Source organism: Gopherus evgoodei, chromosome 1 (assembly GCF_007399415.2).
Source record: "Gopherus evgoodei ecotype Sinaloan lineage chromosome 1, rGopEvg1_v1.p, whole genome shotgun sequence".
NCBI classification, from domain to species: Eukaryota; Metazoa; Chordata; order Testudines; family Testudinidae; genus Gopherus; species Gopherus evgoodei.
In genome coordinates this window covers 116,449,201-116,468,197 of record NC_044322.1, presented here as the reverse complement: position 1 = coordinate 116,468,197, position 18,997 = coordinate 116,449,201, and the positions used below count along the sequence as shown (strand labels likewise).

The 18,997-nt window shown below is 42.8% G+C and overlaps 1 protein-coding gene across 2 annotated transcripts in view; it reads left to right on the top strand.

Moving 5' to 3' along the window:
* The first annotated feature begins 594 nt into the window (after positions 1–594).
* Positions 595–18,997, top strand: part of SLC9A2 (solute carrier family 9 member A2) — a 38,956-nt gene continuing 20,553 nt past the window's right edge. Inside the window, exons 1-4 of one of the 2 annotated variants that reach the window (XM_030569910.1) lie at positions 595–867; positions 8,989–9,452; positions 12,870–13,120; positions 18,369–18,509. In XM_030569910.1, the coding sequence (XP_030425770.1) occupies positions 603–867; positions 8,989–9,452; positions 12,870–13,120; positions 18,369–18,509 (1,121 nt within the window). In that variant the 5' untranslated portion in view covers positions 595–602. The remainder of the gene's footprint in view (positions 868–8,988; positions 9,453–12,869; positions 13,121–18,368; positions 18,510–18,997) is intronic. The other variant, XM_030569917.1, reaches the window with a different exon arrangement.

The window sequence follows — 18,997 nt, the reverse complement described above, 5'->3', positions numbered from 1 at the left end:
TGGTATAAATGGGAGGAAGCCTAGTGGGCAGAGTGCAGGTGAGGTGGTCCCAGGAGGAGGAATCAGTGGCAGGATCCTGGGGCAGGTGGCAGAAGGGTGCCCTGGGCTGGGTCTCTGCCATGCTGCGCGCACAGATCGGGCTGTCTGGCGGCTCCCCACTGTTCCCAGACCGAGCTTTTGGGCGCTTGCTTTCCTGCCCAGCTGGAGCCGGGGCTGGCTATTTCCTGGGCCCGTCCGCACCTCGCTCGCTGCCGCGCCGGGGCGGAGCGGGCTGGCTCCCTGGGCGCCGGCGGCAGGTGCGCGGTGGCAGCCAGCGCCCTTGTGTCCGGGGCGGCGGCCGAGGGGCGTTGCCGGGGCGAGCGCGGGGCTGGCCCTGGGCAGAGGCAGGCGGCCGGGGGAGGCGGAGGCTGGCTGGGGGAAGGGGTGCGTGGCCCGGGCGGGGGCCCAGGTGAGCAGCAAGGGGCAGAGGGAGCGGGCGCCTCTGCGTAGCCCCGGGGCGGGGCGCATCCGGAGCCCGGGGATCGGGGCGGCAGCAGCGGGTGCCGGCCCGGCAGAGGGGGATCATGCTGGGCGTAGCAGCGGGGACCCCGACAAGCCGCGCCATGGGCTGCCGCTGCCCCCGGCTCCTTGCCGGGCCCCTCGTCCTCCTCCTCGCCGGGCTCCTGGAGCTCGAGGCGGTCTCTGCCTTCTCCGAAGCCGCGATGGGCACCGCCAGCGCCGAGCCCGGCAGCTCAGGGACTCTGCAGCCGCCGAGCGGGACCCCCTTAGAGGAGACCCGGCTCCATGTCTTCACCTTGGACTATCCACACGTGCAGATCCCCTTCGAGATCACGCTCTGGATCCTGCTGGCTTCCCTGGCCAAGATCGGTGAGTGCCCCCGGCCCGGGACTGGTACCGATGGGGAGGTTGAGGCTGGACGGCTGCCCCTGTGTCCAGCGGAGCTGTGGGAGCCAAAGGGAGCTTGGGTGGGAGCCCAGTCGGCGGGCGGGTGGGGGCAGTGCCCAGCGCACTTCACCGGCGGGGGAAAGCTGTCTGCAGGAGCTTTACAAGTGTGGCAAAGGGAGAGCCTTGCAATGCACGCTTTGCTCTTAAAAACAGGGCAAATATATGGGTAGATAATGTGGCCCTCCCTGTCTATTTATTCACTGAGGGCTAGTGAGAATGCGGATACATAAGACTACTTCTACTACTGTTCAGAAATCCCTGAAAAACAGAGAAAGTCCTCAAGTTATGTCTTCATTTATATATGTACACTTCCTAATTGTTCATTGGGCAAACACCCATCTAGATTCTAGATTTTAACTTAACAGTGGCTTTCACTATGACCCTGCTTGGCTTTTTTTTTAAGATAAGCAGTGAATAACACTGATTTACTAAAATAGACGCAAGTCACTAGGAATTACCTTTCAGTGTGATAAGTTCAGTGAAAACTCCTCAGATGAAAGATAAGGTGGGTGAGGTAATATCTTTTATTGAACCAGCTTCTGCTGGTGAGGGAGACAAGCTTTGTAGCTCTTCTTCTGGTATGGGAAAGGGCTCAGAGTGTGACGTTAAATACAAGGTGAAACAGATTGTTTAGCATATTTAAGGAACTTTTCCAAGTGAAATGGCCTTTTTACACCCCTTCATGGGGAGAATGGAAAAGGTAGGAGAGGGCAGCTTGTGGGGTTGTTGCAGTTAACCATAAATCCAGCATCTCTTTCAGTCCTTGACTTGTAGTGTCTAGCCAAGTTATGAATTAAGCCCCATCTTTTGAAGGTGTTGGGAAGATTTCCTTTGAAAATGAAGATTGCTAAGTCAGGTACAGAGTGGTAGCTGACTTTTAGAGTTACTGACCATTAGAGGGATTTTCTTCTATTGCTTAGTGATGCAATTTGAAGCCTTTGGCATGATTTGGCAGACAAAATTTTTTTGCTTCTTCAAGAGAAATAGTGTGAACGAGAACATTAGATTAAATTACCATTAGAAAATGTCCCTCATATTAGGCCTAAACAAAACATAAAGCTTAAAATAATTGGTTGCAAAATACTTAAAATGTAGACCTAAAATCTTATAGTTTCATTCATCCTTCTGTGTATACATGAAACACATTCCCTAGAGTCTCTAGATACGTATTTATTAGAACAGTCTATGAACACTGTATTCCTTTCCATAAAATATTACAGTACATAATGGTAGGCAATTATATAATTTATATATAATAAAGAATATCATCTAAAGAAAATTTATGGCAAGGGACTGATGGAAGGCAAACAAAAATGTTAATCAGTGTGGATTAAGCCTCTCCTTAGTATTTTTTTTACTACTCAGCTATGTCCTGAGAATAGTTCCTGAAAGATGAGAAACACTGAGTGATTAGAAAGGTCATTCATTCTCTGATGTGGGAAAAGTTTGTATTGCATAGTTCCCCAGTGTCGTGTTCTCTTTATTAGGGAAATATATTTTTGTGTTTGAATTAACTGTTTTATTTCTTGTTACAATAAAATATGAATTTAAACTAGTAACAGAGTGATCTAGAAAACAAAGGATTTTAGGAACTGTGTAAAAATCAGTAAGACCATGTATAAATAATGAAATTCTTTTTAACTAAGTTTCTTTCTAAGCAGACCTTGAGAATCTTAGTCTTGAAGAACCTGCTTTGAGGAATAAATGGGAAAACATACCATTACCATGTTTGTTTGACTTCAAATGCCTTTTTTGTTATTACACATTTCACTGAAAACTATGAATCCATGTGGATAACTACTTCTTGAGCCAAATTAGTTCATTTACTTGTAAAACTTTAGTCTTTTACATATGCATTCTGCTTAGTAGCCATATAGCTCTGCTCCTGCAAACACTTAAGGCATGTGCTTAACTTTAAGCATAGTCTCCTTGACTTGAACAGAGCTACTGCAATTTACATCAGTTGAGGTTCTGTCCAATGGGACTACTTATGTGGTTAACTTCAAGCATGTACATAAAGGTTTGCAGGTCTGGGGTCTATATATTTAATTTTGATATATAGAGCACCAATGTATTACAACGAATCGCCTGATATAAACATATGCCATTTGTTTTGTATCCATCGCTCCTCCTTTAAAAGAGTACTGTAAATTTGATTTAGGCCAAAATTTAGATTTTATAATAAAAAGTCTTGCAGAAGCTAAGACCAATGGAAATATTTCTGTGATTATTTTTATAATTCCAATGATGCCATTTTAAAAACAAATATTCTGGTGGACTGTTTGCAATCCAAATATTGCAGCACTTTGTTAATGCCTAAGGCTCCAGAAGGTGAAAAAGACAAGACTAATTTTATTTTCTAAGATGAATGCAATGCAAAAAGTAAACAAACTGCATAAACTGTGAGAAGTAAAGTAGATTTTAAAAACTCTTTCAGATGTAATAATCTAAAGCATTATCAGTAATACAGAACATTGCTTTATTAAAAAATGCACTAAACAATAAGACCCTTTCAAAAATTACTCAAGCTCATAGGATATGATCAAATTTCATAACCTCTCATTGCATATGAACAGAACTTCATGAACCTGAAGGCCAAGTATATTTAAATATGCTGTTATTATTAGAGCTGATCAGAAATTTTTTGACTAAGTGTAGTGTTGTCAAAATATGCAGTTTTGTTGTAGCCAAAATGCTGCACAGAGAACGTGTCAATCTCATCAGTGTTTTCATCTGGAAGGTTTCAGAGGGCCTGGGTGTCTTCTGATCACTGCAGATCTGAAAGAGTAAGAGAACACAGAATCTAAAACCTGAGTTTTCTGAGTGAAAAATGGGCATTGTGACACAATGCTGTTTCACAAAAGGTTTTGTTTTGTTCCATCGCAGAATGAAAACAATGGCTTTTTTCAAAATATTTTTTAAACTATTGATATTATCAAAATGTTTCAGTTTTTATGAGCAATTCCATGCATTCAAAAAATCAGATTTTATAAATCAAAAATATTATTGAAATGGTTTTCAAAAGTTTTAATTTTAGAGAGTCTGTTTCAATAAGGCATTTGATACTTTTTCTGATAAATGCTTTGAAACATTCCTGAAGAAAATTCATGACAAATTAAAACAAACAAACAAACAAACAAAAAAAAAACCCAGAAAAATGCGTACACTTTGAACTTTCTGCAATTAAAACAACTTCAACCTTTCATTTTTTTTCTGAAATTAGCTTTTTCATGTCCCACCAGCTTTACTTTGTATTAATAATAACTACAGGGTTGGGCCTAAGGGGTAAAATTTCCAAAAGTGGGCCAGAGAAAGTGTGAGAATGACTCTGTGGCCTAGTGGTCAGTGCATTCACCTGGAGAGCAGGTTCCAGTCCCTTCTCCAATAAATATTTAAATACTTCATAGAAAGTGGGCCTATGAAGTCATTCTCACTCTCTGTGGCCCAAAGAATACTTCATTATTTATACCCAGTGGAACAGCTTCCAGAGGAGAAATTGAGAGAGCACCATCCCAAATAGCTCTATAACTCAGTGATTAAGGCATTTCTGGGGGAGATCTGGCTTCAAATCTCTGCTTCAAATTAGACAGGGTGAAGATTTAAACTCCCACATCTGCCTGAGTATTCTGACCACGAGGGGAACCTCCTTTTGGATGTCTTTTGTGTGGTGTAGGTGTGCTCCGAGAATGCCTACTAGATTGGGCCCCACAGGCAGGAGAGACAGGGGAATGCTTAGTTTGAGAATCTGCCAGAGTTTAGCTGCTGAGCAGATTTGCAGTGGCAGGACTTCGATGGCTTTACACATTTGCACCAGCAGAAATTTAGGCATTTCCAGGGTTAATTAGCTGAGCAGAGGTTTTGAAGATCTAAAGTTTGGACTTGGGCATCTGAAGTGGCAGTTAGGCACCTCAGTCCCTTTTTGGATCTAGGCTGTCACTTTTGGAAATGGCTCTGAGGCTCCTAAGTCACTTGGGGCACTTTTGTAAATGTTACCCAAATCTCCTTTAACCAGTTTTCAGTATTTTAAGTGGCAGTAATAGCATTATCACTAAGACTTGGAATTTTCATTAATTAAAGTCTTTCTTTTCAGTGCTGACATACTGAGATGCAGTTTCTATTGTCTTCTGCTAGTTTCAGTAAACCTAGCCCAATATCTTTGTATACACAGTACAGTATATTTCCACTTACTGTGCCATCCTGTGAAAATACAGATGCACAATGAAAGGTTATTCATAAAAGCTAGAAGTTGCCGGCTCTCCACCCTGCTGCAATAAAGGCATAGTTGTGATTTTATATTACCTGTGCAGAATCCAGGTGTCAGAAAGAAAATTTTTGATTCAGTTGATCACGACAAGTACACAGGGCTATAACTAGCAGGAAAAATTGAAATCCTTCTGGCAGGAGCAGCTCCAGAAACTTGTGAAACTTGACTCTAGGGGTCAGGTGAGATTTCACTCTCTTCATTGGAAAGTTTGTTCTGCTGTCATGGCAGAAACCAGTACGAAGCATGACAATTCAACATGGAACTGATTGGAAGGTGCAAAGCACCACCTATGGTCCCCAGTGGCTTGTTCTCATGTCTCTTAAAGCCCTCACCTGTTGTGACCAAGCAGCAAACTGGAGGCGTCTTACTGCAGGTTCTACTGAGTGGGTTTGACAGCTTCTTCCACATTCACTGATTCTTATTCTTGAAATTAAAAAAAAAATCTGAGTTTAAGTGAGCTAGACATATTTTGGAGGGCCCACTTGCTGTATGGGTACCCTGTAACAGAAAAAAAATACGCTTGTGCCCTTTTAGTTTAAAAATATCTTTATGGTGTATAATAAAAAAGGCCTGTAAGGTTTTTGTTTGAAGTTTTTTTCTGTTTGCTTTTTACACGAGAAATTCAGACTTGGGGCTTGTCTAGATGCAATTAGTGTTGTTTGAAATGGGAGTAGATCAAAGTGCACTAGGGAACTTATAGTGCATGGTACCAAGATCCATACAGATAGTTAGTTTGTAGTGTGCTCGCGTGACTTAGATTTACACCCCAGCTCACCACACATTCACTATTCATCTACTCACACCCTTTGTCTACCCTGGAAGACTCTCTGAGGACCAGAAAACTAGTGAAATATGTCACAAAATCAAAAGTTGGGAAACTGAGGCCTGATGTGCACAAAGTTTTTGCACCAAATTAACTGTTTTGTTTGTGGGTGTGAGTGTAACTGAAATAGTTAAATCAGTACCATCTGGAGTAGCGATGCAATTATGTCTCTATAAAGGCATCTAAGGCCTGGTGTACAGAAGGAAATTAGATTGGTATAACTGTGTTGCTCAGGGGTATGAAAATTCCATACCTCGAGTGATGCAGTTAAATGAACCTAACATCTGGTGTAGACAGTGCTAGGTTGACAGGAGAATTCTCCTGTTGACCTAGCTGCCACCTCTTGGAGAGATGGATTCCCTTCGCTGATGGGAGAACCCCTCTGTTAGCATAGGTAGTGTCTTCACTGAAGTCATTAGACAAATGTAGACGAGCCCTTATACTGGCTTAGCTTATTCTTCCTGTATGGGAATAGCTATAGAAATATAGCCGTTTATCCCAGTGTAACTATACCCACACTAGGGGTATTGTACTGGTTTAACTGTACTAATATAGTGAAATTGGTACAATTTCTGTGTGTAGATAGCTCTGAGATGGGAAGGAATTTAGAGTCAGGCTGTTTAAAAAATTGTGTGTATGTTAACAGCCATTAAACTTCAGTGACTGAAGAACACTTTCTTGATGTATTTGTTAAAGGTTCAACTTCTCCATCCCTTGCGTTAAGAATGAGAGGCGCTACCTAAAGACCCCTCCGTCCCCAACAGATCCTCCAGCGAAGCCAACTCTGATCAGATTTGATATTCTTGATATTCAGAGGAAAAATGAAGCAGAAGAAACACACTTGCAAGGGGAAAATAAAGTATTTTCTAAATAGAATGAGTCATAAGCACTGACTCCATGGGTGCTCTGGGGCTGGAGCACCCATAGGAAATAAATAGTGGGTGATCAGTACCCACCAGCAGTCCCACGGATCAGTCCCTCCCCATCACTTCCCACCCACCATGATCAGCAGTTCAGCAGGATGCAGGAGGCACTGGGGGGAGGAGTGGGGCAGAAAGAGGTGGGGCTGGGACAGAGCGAGGACAGGAAGAGGCAGGGAAGGAGTGGAGGCTTGGGGGAAGGGGTGGAGTGGGTGTGGGGCCTGGAGTGGAGTGGGGGTTGGAAGAGGTGGGGTGGGGGCGGGGACTTGGTGGGAGGGGTGGAGTGGGGGCAGGGCCTGGCACACAGTAGGGGTTGAGCACCCCCTTGGGAACTGAGGAAGTTGGCGTCTATGGAATGAATTCACAAAATGTAACATGATGTGTCAGAGGCTCATTAAACCGTGATCTAGAGCCCATTGAAGAGAATAGCAGCTCTGCCATTGACTTCAGTGGCTTTCAGTTGGAACCTAAATCAATTTATATTACCATATCTTCTAAGTGTGGGGAGTCAGATAATGTTTACTACCACAGTCAAAGTTTACCATATTTATGAATGGTACCACCCATTTAAAACCACGGGTATTTCAGTTAGCCAGGAATTGTAGAGCTTGTGGGTGGGCTTTGTTTGCTCTTGATTTTCAACAAGCCCTATTTTCCATTCATGAATAATTACAAGGGTTAAATATAGCTAAGGGTGGTATGGAAAAGATTGGCATCTGCCGAACCTGAAATGTATCTTTGGTGAGTAGGAGGTACATTCATGTCAAATCCTAAAAGCAAAACCGAACTGTCTGGATGCCTCAGACAGGGCGGATTAACTCTCCTGTGGGCTTGGGGCTATTAGATTTTGTGGGGCCCCTGTGTACGAGTCTTTTTCTGGGAGAAAGTTTGATGAAGGAGGGGGCTGCGGCAGGGGACTGGGGTGCAGGAGGAGGTGTGGGGTCTGGGAGGGAGTTTAGGTGCAGGCAGGGATTCTGACCTGGGGCAGGAGGTTGGGGTGCAGAAGGAGGTGTGGAGTTTGGATGAAGAAGGGGATTCTGACCTGGGGCAGGGGATTGGGATGCAGGAGGATGTGTGGGGTCTGGGAGGGAGTTTAGGTGCAGGAGGAGGATTCTGATCTGGGGCAGGAGGTTGGGGTGCAAGGTGCAGGTTCCAGCCTGGAGGCGCTTACCACAGGTGACTCCCAGCCAGTGGCGCAGCAGGGCTGAGGCTGCCTGCCTGCCTGTCATACCCCATGCCATTCCCAGAAGCAGCTGGTTGCTAGCACATCTCTATGGCTCCTGAGGGGAGGGGGGTAGCAGGTCTCCATGCGTAGCCTGTGTCTGCAAACAGCACCCCATTGGCTGGTTCTGGGAGTGGCGTGGGGTCACAGCATACAGGCAGCCTGTCTGAGCGCCCCTTTTAGTGGCCCAGAGATTGCTGCCTGTGATTTATTTTTGTGGGGCCCTGGGCTGCAGCCCCTAAAACCCCTACCTTAATCTGGCCCTGGCCTATAGGTAATGGAACCTTTAGGTCACCACTGAAAATCTCTTCCAAAAATTTTTCTATGTATTTGTACAGCAGACAGCACACTGGGTGTTCAGTAGAATTGTGAAATAATGAGGCACTAAGGCTCAGATTTTAAGAATTGTGTATGCAAAATGTTAAGTGGCTTCTTGCCTAATTAGCGTGCACAATTTCCACAACCGTGTGCACAGCCATGGTAAACTTGTGCACAAATGTCAAGTCAGATCTCTTACCGCTCATTTACATGTGTATTTACTGCATGGTCTGGATTTGCCTGGTGAATGGGCAGGTTGGGAGATGACTATCAACTCTATATATCTGCCAAACAGGACCTGTATTCTATCCCCACCTCTTGCTGCACAATGAGATTGTGTGTGTTTGTTTTCTGCTTCTCTGAACGTTTCTTTGAAGTGAAAATAAAGTTATATGATTATTATTTCTTTAGTATAAAGAATAAAACAACATGATTTGCTTGCAGATTCTGGAGAAGTAACTATTTTATTTTCTTGTGTTTTGAACTCCCCTTGAAGGCTTTCATCTCTATTACAAGTTGCCTTCCATCGTGCCTGAGAGCTGCCTCCTTATTCTGGTTGGATTACTACTGGGTGGAATTATTTTTGGAGCCGAGGAAAAGTCCCCACCTGTAATGAAGAGTGATGTTTTTTTCTTGTATCTCCTTCCACCGATTGTACTCGATGCTGGGTATTTCATGCCAACTCGTCTGTTCTTTGAGAACTTTGGTACTATATTTTGGTATGCGGTAGTGGGCACACTCTGGAATTCTATTGGCATTGGGCTTTCCCTCTTTGCAATTTGCCAGATTGAAATATTTGGCTTGACCGATATCACTTTGCTGCAGAGCCTGCTCTTTGGCAGCTTAATTTCAGCTGTGGATCCTGTGGCAGTGCTGGCTGTTTTTGAAAATATTCATGTCAATGAACAGCTTTACATCCTAGTGTTTGGAGAGTCTCTGTTGAATGATGCCATAACGGTGGTAAGTTACTGTATAAACAATTATTGTTGCTGCTACTTGACTGCATGGCACCATCATGCCATATGTCTTTCTATCTAGTTCTCACTATCTACTGAGAGCCAAAGTCAGTTTATCAAATTCTTTCTTTACACTAGACCTACATGCTAATATTTAATGGAGGCATATAAATATTTAATAGATTTTAACACACCTCTACCCAGATATAATGCTGTCCACGGGAGCCAAAAAAATCTTACCGCGTTATAGGTGAAACTGCGTTGTATCGAACTTGCTTTGATCCACCGGAGTGTGCAGCCCCGCCCCTCCCAGAGCGCTGCTTTACTGTGTTATATCCGAATTCGTGTTATATCAAGTTGTGTTATATCAAGGTAGGTGTATCTGAAGTTTTCAGGTATTTATCATTGAATTCTGTCAGATTTTTAATAAAAATTTAGAGCTTTTCCCCAGATGCAGAAATGTCTGTGGGGGAGAGGAGGAGAGAAGAGGTGTTCAGCGTGGATTCCCATGGATACACCCAGAAATAGTTCAAATCACATGGAGACTACAAGCCCAGTTTCCAATTAGTGCTAATTTGATGTGGGCACCTTTCCAGTTGGAGCTGCACTGAGATCACCAACTTATTTCCTATAGGACACCAAGCAGCCATCAGATGTCTAATGATTAACCAGCTGAGCTGAATTTCTTATGCTGTCCTACAGATGAAAGTCTGCAGAGCCCATTACCCTTTCCCTGAGCCATCCACCTCCTCATGTGTAAATCCTCTGTCACTATATCTCGACTATTACTGGCATTTATTCTTACCTGGCCTTATCTCTCCTGAAATCCTTACCTATGCATAAATAATCTCCTGTCATCAGTCCTGTAATGTCCTGTTTTATGATCAATGTAACTCCAGTTTTCCACATGTCATAAGGACCAGACAGCTCCATGAATTGGAACCCTCTCTCTCTCTCTCTCTGTTCTCCATCACTGGCTTCCTATTCATCTCGTAATTCAACAATGAGTTGTCTTCCCGATTTTTAAACTTCTAAAGGATCTTCTCCAGTCTATCTCACTGACGTCATATCCCCCATCCACTCTATCTGATCCTTCAGTATTGGCCATTTTTCTTTCCCTTCCCATGATCCTCCACAGTTGGGATATTGTTTTTCCACTTACGCGTCCCAATCTACTTGATGTTGTCTCCTTCCAAGCCACTGAATCACATCCTCTCTTTAAAGCTTATCTTAAAGCCTGACTTTTCTTGTTAGTTTGTAGCTTAATCTCTCTATCATGTCTATGATGGTATTAGGGCTGGCCAAACACAGTACTGCAAAAACAGCACAGGCAAATATTAATTCCAATTCCAAATGGCTGTTTGGTTCAGACATGTCTATGCCTGTCTTAACAATCATTCATGCAAAGGGGTTTCTGTTTGCATCAATATTTGGGGAATGGCTGTTCTTCGTATTTATATGGAGCCTTCTCATTGTGTAATTGTTTTCAACAAAAACAATCACTTTTCAGTCAAACAGCATGCAACCTAAACACAAACGAGCAGACTTTGCTAAAAAGCCCACTGTTTTTGAAGCCTGAAATACGTGTGCCATGATCAAAATGACCTTGACTCCCACCCGCCATTCTGTACATACACCGTAGTGGTGGTGCTGTAACCAGACTGCAGATCTTTGTTACAGTCTTCATGTTTGCCTACCTGCTTCTAAAGAAATCATTTATCCCAAAGACTTTGTGCCTCCTGGGGTCAGATACAGAGGACACAATTTATGGATCTACCGAATGAAGCCAACCAGCCTCATTCAGCTGATGAGCTGACCATGCTAACACCTTCACCTTGCAGCTCTTTTGAAGTCTCTTATTGGTCTGTTTTAGACGTTGTTTGGGCTTCTATTTTTATCCATAAATGTTCCAGAGTCAGAATATCTGCAGTCAATGGGAGTTTATAATCAATTCAGTTCCGCTTCAGAGGCAGTGAGTGTTTAAAGATATCTGAGTGATTGTTAGAAGGCCCAGTAGATTGGCACTGGACCTTGTAGACGTGTGGACTCACCCCCACGGCGCCGCCTGCTGGTCATCCTCAGGAATTAGCTCAAATTCCAGCCCAGAGCACCCTCTGCAGGCCAGTGATCCACCTGTCCACTGCTGGCCCCCGTGTCCCTCCCTGGACCCCGGTGCCACTTTAACTGGGTCTCCCCCCCCTCCCAGGGGAACCCTCACCCCACTATCCCCTCTTTGCCTCAGTCATGGCTATTGCCAGTCTCTGTTTAGCCCCCGTGCCCTGGGGCAGACTGCAGTGTATCAGCCGATCATCACAGGCAACAAGGGGTTTGGACTGGCTGCCTTTACCCACCCTCCGGCTGCCCCTCTGCAGGTCCAGTACCTAGGAGGCCTAGAACCAGCTCTGCAGCCTGGGGAGTTGCTGGCCTAGGGCTTCCCAGCTCCTAAGGCCTTTCCCGAGCCCTGCCTTCCTCTTGGTCCCCCGGGTGAGTTCCCAAGCAGCCAGGCCCTCTCCAGTCAGAGAGAGACTGGCTGCTTCTGGCTTTCCTGGCCTTCTTATTAGGCCCTGTGGCTCAGTTTGGGGCATGGCCCCAGCTGCAGCCACTTCCCCAATCAGCCCAGCCTAAAGGCTGCTTTCTCCAGCCCCAGCCCCTTCCCAGGGCTGTTTTTAACCCCTTCAGGGCAGGAGCAGAGGTCCACCCTGCTACAGACCTACTCATGGCTTCTGGTTATGATTTTGCACAGCTCTAATCAGTTGATTATATTTAAAATATAACCCAGGTCATCACATTGCATGTTGTTCTAAATGGAACTTGGCAGGAGCAAGAGGCATTGTGGCCATTCAGGGTTTGCATCTGTCACAGTTCGGCTGAGGAGATATGTTTTCAGACCTGTTGTCCCACAGCCTCAAATGTCTAATGGAATTACTTGATTTTACTGGTGATCAAACAAATGGTTCTATTCTTTTCTTTTCTTTTCTTTTCTTCGCATTTTGAGTCTGAAAAATCTTGCCTCGGGCAGGGAAAGTGTGAAGTTAGGAAGTCTGAAAATGATTGGCAGCATAGATGGGACGCAGGAATTTGCATCAATCTGGAGAACTTAGTTTTATTCTTGGTGTGGCTGATGACCTGCTGGGTGACTTTGATGGAGTCAGTTTGCCTTTCTGTACCTCAGTGTCTGCAAAATCAATCTGCAAAACAGGAATATTGACATTTATCCCCCTTTGTAAAATACTTTGAGATCTATGGATGAAAAATAGTGTATATATATACATATTATAAATATATTAGTAGATTATTAATTATTTAGCATATTTTTAAAGTTAATTCAAAGTAACGACAAAAATACAAAGTCTTCGATTGGAATACAGGACTACAGTGACATTGAGAGGAATTGGGATAATGTGCTTTCTTTTCTCCATAGGTTCTGTACAATTTGTTCAAGACTTTCTGCCAGATGCGCACAATTGAGACCATTGATGTATTTGCTGGAATTGCTAAATTCGTTGTGGTGGGGATCGGTGGAGTGTTGATTGGAATCTTTTTGGGATTTGTGGCAGCATTTACAACCCGTTTCACCCATAAAATCCGAGTGATTGAGCCACTTTTTGTCTTCCTCTACAGTTACTTGTCATACATAACAGCTGAAATGTTTCACCTCTCAGGCATTATGGCGTAAGTACACAAAAAAGGTACTTTAGTAAGAATAGCACCAAATGGCAACGCAAAGCCAGACATCAGTGATGGCTAGATTCTGCAACCTGTACCTCACAATGAGTAGTACTTAGTTGTTTGAATAAGTACTGTTGAATGGAGACAATGCTGTTCCATTAACGTTAAATGAAAAAACTCCCATTCACTAAACTGGGAGTAAGATTAGGACCAATGGGAGTAAGAATTTCAGAATCTTGCTGTAAAGTGATCTTATAATAACTGTTGATCTTTGCTTCTTGGGGCTAGATCAGTGGTGGGCAACCTCAAGACATTTTGCTGACATTGACCGTCCACATTGACCCCCTGCAGCTCCCAGTGACTGTGTTTTGCCATTCCCAGCAATTCTCATGCTTGTTCTCTCTCTCTCTCTCTCTGGCCCTGTGACTTTTCAGATTGTTTATTCACCATGGAACAGCTTCAGCAAGAGAGACTGAAGGGACCCCCTTCCCAGCTCAGAATATCCCATAACCCCACAGCTAGGGCATTTACCTGAGTGGTGACAGAGCCCAGTTCAATTTCCTTCTCCCCATCAGGCGGAGTGGGAACTCGCACCAGGGGTTTCACACTTCCTGGGTTTGTATCCTAACTGCTGCTATAAGTTATGCAAAAGATGGTCATCCTCCTTCTCCTTCCCCCTGTGCCCCCGCTGTTTTGTATAAACTTGTCTATAGGGGCCCAGTCTGGCATGCGAACTCTGAGTGTGATTATTGAATTTGGCCGCATAAGAATGCATTTCTTTCCCCAGTTCATGAATTGCTCTGTGGCTTATGTGTTCAGATACCTGGCATGGGGCTGCAATGCACATGCAGAAACATAGGCACCTAGGGAAATTTACTGCAAAAATATTAGGTGCTGAGCTTGTTTAAATGCCTATAGGGCTTGGAGGCAGCTGAGCAGGGGCTTTGTGAATCCCAGCGGTAGTTAGGCTCCTATGTCATTTTGTGAATCTAACCCTTTGTGTGTGTGTGTGTGTGTGTGTGTGTAATTACATACAAAAATAATATTTTCTCTGTTATTTTTGACTGATAAAAGTATTATAGTGCTCCCCCATAGCACTTCAATAGGAAGAACTAAGTCACCCTTCCTGTACTGCATAAAATGACCTGTAATGACCTAAGTTTTAGAAAAGACCATCATGACATCTAATAAATTAAAACAGTTTATTGTGATTCAAGCAATATTGTGTAAAGAACAATCTTCTTTCACTTAAGTATTGCATTGTTCTAGTGACAAACATAAGGCAGTCAGGTTTTAGAAGCTATAACATTTTATGAAACTTAAAATTTCCTACTTAGTATCTCTAATATTTGGTGAAATTTTTGTTGTTTTTAGAACCTTTTCTAGTATCTGATTGAAGACAGGATTGTTTATTTATCACTGATGTGGTCATTTAAGTTTTTCCAGGGCTAAGAAGTAATTAAATGGGGAAAACAACCCTAATTATTTAAGTACTATAAACAGAGAAATATTCTCCCCACCCGCAAAAAGAAGAAGAGAAAGAAGTGGAAGGCATGCTAATGAATGTAAGGAACTGAAGGATGCATGTGTTTCTTTCTCAGATATGCACCAAAATAAAGTAACATACAAATCCAATTTGACCTAGTTCTGAAATGACCCATCTCTTCCACTGGTTGCTATTCATAGCATTTGTGTGGTTTCCAGTTTCCTCCTGTACTTAGTCAAATGTCATTGGCAGCATATGATCATGTACTTAAAGGGCTCCCATATCAAAAAGGGACGTGAAGTATTATATAAAAAAGTCATAATAGTTTGCATGAAAATGTTGAACTGGACACTGTGAGCCTAATGTAAAACTATTTACACTGCATGTCTCCTAATGTGTAAATGGAATAAGCACGTGGTTGCAGAATAATACTGAAAGTATACAGCTGTATGGATAAATATTCATTACTATGACAGCCTTAGTGTCAACATGTGATTGGCCCCTGCATGGGTATGAAAGATGGAGGAAGTGGTAGGGAGTATTATTACTATTTGATATTCCAACATGACCACAATATATTTATCATTTAATGTGTTTTTACTCTAAACTTGTTTCATGTTTATAATACTTTATACATATTAATTATTATTAAATATTTTACTCTGTCCCACAACATGCCATATCCATAATACCGTGCTTGGTCATTTCTGGAATAGATTAATAATGATCATTTATAGCCTGACCTGTGGGCCCATGTGGGGAGTAAGCTCCCTTCTTCTCCCTTTATTCTTCCGTGGTGTCTACTTGGGCCTTCCAGTTGTGGATAGGATAAGTAGACACTGTACATCTGTTCTTCCTCTCCCCCCCTTGAGCATATGGGCGGAGGGCCCCTCGGGGCAGTGCAGCTGTGCATTGCCTCATACACTGGACAGAGGGCAAAAGCATATTCTACCTCTTAATTTAATAAAGTACAAAAAGCATGTGGTGTGTGGCATTGAAATACAAATTTTAATAACCGGTCCAGGTTTTCCTCTGGCATCTTGAACAGCAAAAACTAGAAGGCCGTGGGTTCACTCCCACAGCAGGACTTGGGCTCACAGTGAGTGCTGACACTGCAGTGCAGTACTTGGAGAAGACAGCACTGCCAGACATCTCATCATTTGTAGAAGACTTTAAACCCCAGCCGCTTTTGTCTAGTGGCTTCCAGACAGAAGTTATGAAATATCAAAACAGTACTGTAATGTATTATTTAGAAAATCAGAGTATTCTCTGTTTTGAAAATGAGGTTGAAAACGGTGTTTACTTTATCATCCAGGTAAAAGTCTTGGATCCTTACATTTTGGGAAAAAGGTTGTTGACATGTCTGAAGCATACGTGATAGCTGCAGGTGCCAGAGATGAGTGAACAGTGAATCATTATACCAATGCAGATGGAAGGCTGTGTACATTTAATTTAAAACATGCTGTTTCAAATATTAATTTCAGATTATTTTCAAATAAATTCTTCCCCCCATCCCTCAGCTCTCGGTTTTCATGTATCACAGCCACTTAGCCCTGAACTTCTAAAATCCAGTTTCCATTTGCCTGAATGAAAGAAACATTGAAGCTGACATATTATAGTTGTGGCACTGGTAAATTACTGGAGAGGAAAATGCAGCATTATCAAATAAATAATGTCTGCTGATCCTGTCTCCTCACCTGTGTGCAGCTGGGAAATTGATTGAAGCCAGAGGAGAAGAGGAAAAAAAGGAGTTAATGCCTTTTCCTTTTAGCCAAAATGTCCCATGCAACATACTTGTCATGAGAACAAGTGATTCTTGAAACAGCCATTTATAACTCCTGGCCAGATGACTCAAAAAATAGTAGGTTGTAATGGATTAATCATCTCCTAGATAGTCCCTATTAGAGTGTTCTCTTCTGAAGGCAAGGAAATGTATTATGATGTAATTAGAGCTGGACCTGAATCAAAACCATGAATTAGAAACAGTAGTAGCGGAGCTGAATTTTTCAGTCTAGTCCCACCTCAAATTATAAAACTACATTTTCTGTTTTATAATTTTTATTAGGGCTGTGAAACAGCAGAATTATTAATATGTGTTTCTCTTTTTGCAACAACGAATGAACATCCTAAAAGAAACATGCACTGAAACTACAGTTAAGTTTAGTAGGTCAAAGAAACTTGAGGATTGAATTCAGAGCTCTAGTTTATTCCAGCCACAACAGAAACTGCACTGTTTGTGCAAATGGACTTACATTAGTCGAAGGGAGACCAAATACAATTTGATGGTAATCAGTCCTTTATTCTTTTCCTGATTTTAACATAGTAGAGTCAACAGTCTGAGAGCAAAGAATGCAGGAGCTACATGTAAATTGGATGTGAACAGCAAGTACAAAACAAAATGAAGAGAACACCTAGGCTTTCCCACTCGCAGATTATGTTGACAATATTAATTAATTTCTTCATTGGAAAGAAAATGTTAAAATAATATTTGTATTTTGCACCTTTTTGAAGTTTGGTAGCTATCTGGTAATTTCATTTTTCCAAATGAAGAAACTCACATAGGATTTTTTGTTCAAATAGAAGTAACTAATCTAAAGAGCTATCAAATGCAAAATTGTACATTGACTAATTGTAGCATATTCATCATTTGAAGATTAATGAAGATTTATAGCACTACTCAATCTTGGTACATTACTGAATTAAGTCAGTTACTGACATTCAATAAGTGAAAGTAATATTGTATTGAAAAAATATATATAAAAAATTAGGATGCGGTCCCTTTAAATTTTAGTGGTTAAATATATGAGATGCATTAAGTTACAGAGGGACAAATTAATCTGGTGACAGATTATTTTCAGACATCCACGCACAGAGTCTCCATTAGCTCAGGATCCAAAAACAAACTGCTCCCAAAACTAGCTGACTCACTCTGGAGCTGCAGGGCTTTCCTACATGTCTGTAATCATGATAAGAATTAAGTTTAAGAGGGGAAGCAATAGAATCTAACATTTAATTTCATTTTCTATTTAGTTTATACACTGTGATGGTCAGGCTTCCCAATAAATCAGAAAGTCAGAAAGGTGAAATGTTATATTGGTTAGACACCTTGCTTCACACAGCCTTCTGGAAGTGGTTTTGGGCTAATCTTAATGAGTCCTGGCAAAAGACAACGGCTACATTATCATGGACAATACGTTCAGGCCAAACCAAAGGTGTTGAGGGGGGAAGAATGAGATCTTCACCCATTCTTCTCTGACAGGTTCTGGCCTGTCATGCCGAGCTCCTTTTCCCAAAGAGCCCACAACTGCAGGGACCCAGAGACTACATCCTAGTTTCAGTTTTACTCAACATCTGCATAAAAACACTGGGGATACAATAAGGAGATACTGGACACAATCCTCACCAATGTCAAACTCATGCTCAGCATAGATGAGGGCCAGGGGATGCAAAGGTAGCTCTAAACTAAATTTATTTCTCCTCCATCCTTAGGTTGTCCGGGGACAGAGCCAGCCCTCAAAGAGGAGGCAAATGGCTGCTCCAGATTGCACTGACTGGTCTCTGTTTCATTAGCAATAAGTGAGGCTGCAGGAAGACAGCATTGTAGGAAAGAGATTGTTATTAAGCATGCTGGGGCCAGTATTGCACAATGAGGATCTGCTGTGTGAGTGGTAATGGCCTATCCCTAGCCCCACCCAACCTGCATTTTTGGGCATCCATTTCTACGCTAAGCTCATTCCCTCCTGAAACTTGTTCCTCTTTTTCCAGTTTCGCTCATCATACTGCAGTCTCCTGGGAACCTTCCGCTAGTCAGGGATCAGCAGAGCACACTATGCTCCAGACTTGCCCCTCCATTCTCCATCGTGCCTGTCATGGGGAGAGGGAAGAGCTGGATTCCCCCTTACTGGGGTAAGACTCATCAGCCCCTTATGGCCCTGGCTGTGGCAAGGGATCCTAGAGGCGTCAAGGACTTAATATATTCAGCTATTAGTCTTTCTCATCCAGAGCATGAACACTGTCTCCCAGTATCTGAAGGAAGTTGGAATCTGGACAAAAGATCAAGCTAAATCAGGAAATGATAGAAGCAGTTTTAGTAGGAGAGAGTACCACTTTAAGAAAGTGTCACTAACTACAACCTCAACTTCTCCCATTGTCATCTTCCCACAGTTGCTCAATGTAGTGCATTATTCTGAAGTCATTTGGGACTCAGTGCTGATTTTTAATGCACGAATAGCATCTATCACCAGAAATACCTTCTTCCCTCTTTGGTTTTCAAGGACATTTAGTTTGCTCTTTCCACTAGAAGAGGGAAAATCTTCCACTAGAAGACAGTCCTAGTCCTCGTTATCCCATAGTGCCACTTCCAGACTGGATGACTGCAGCATACTATGCCTGAG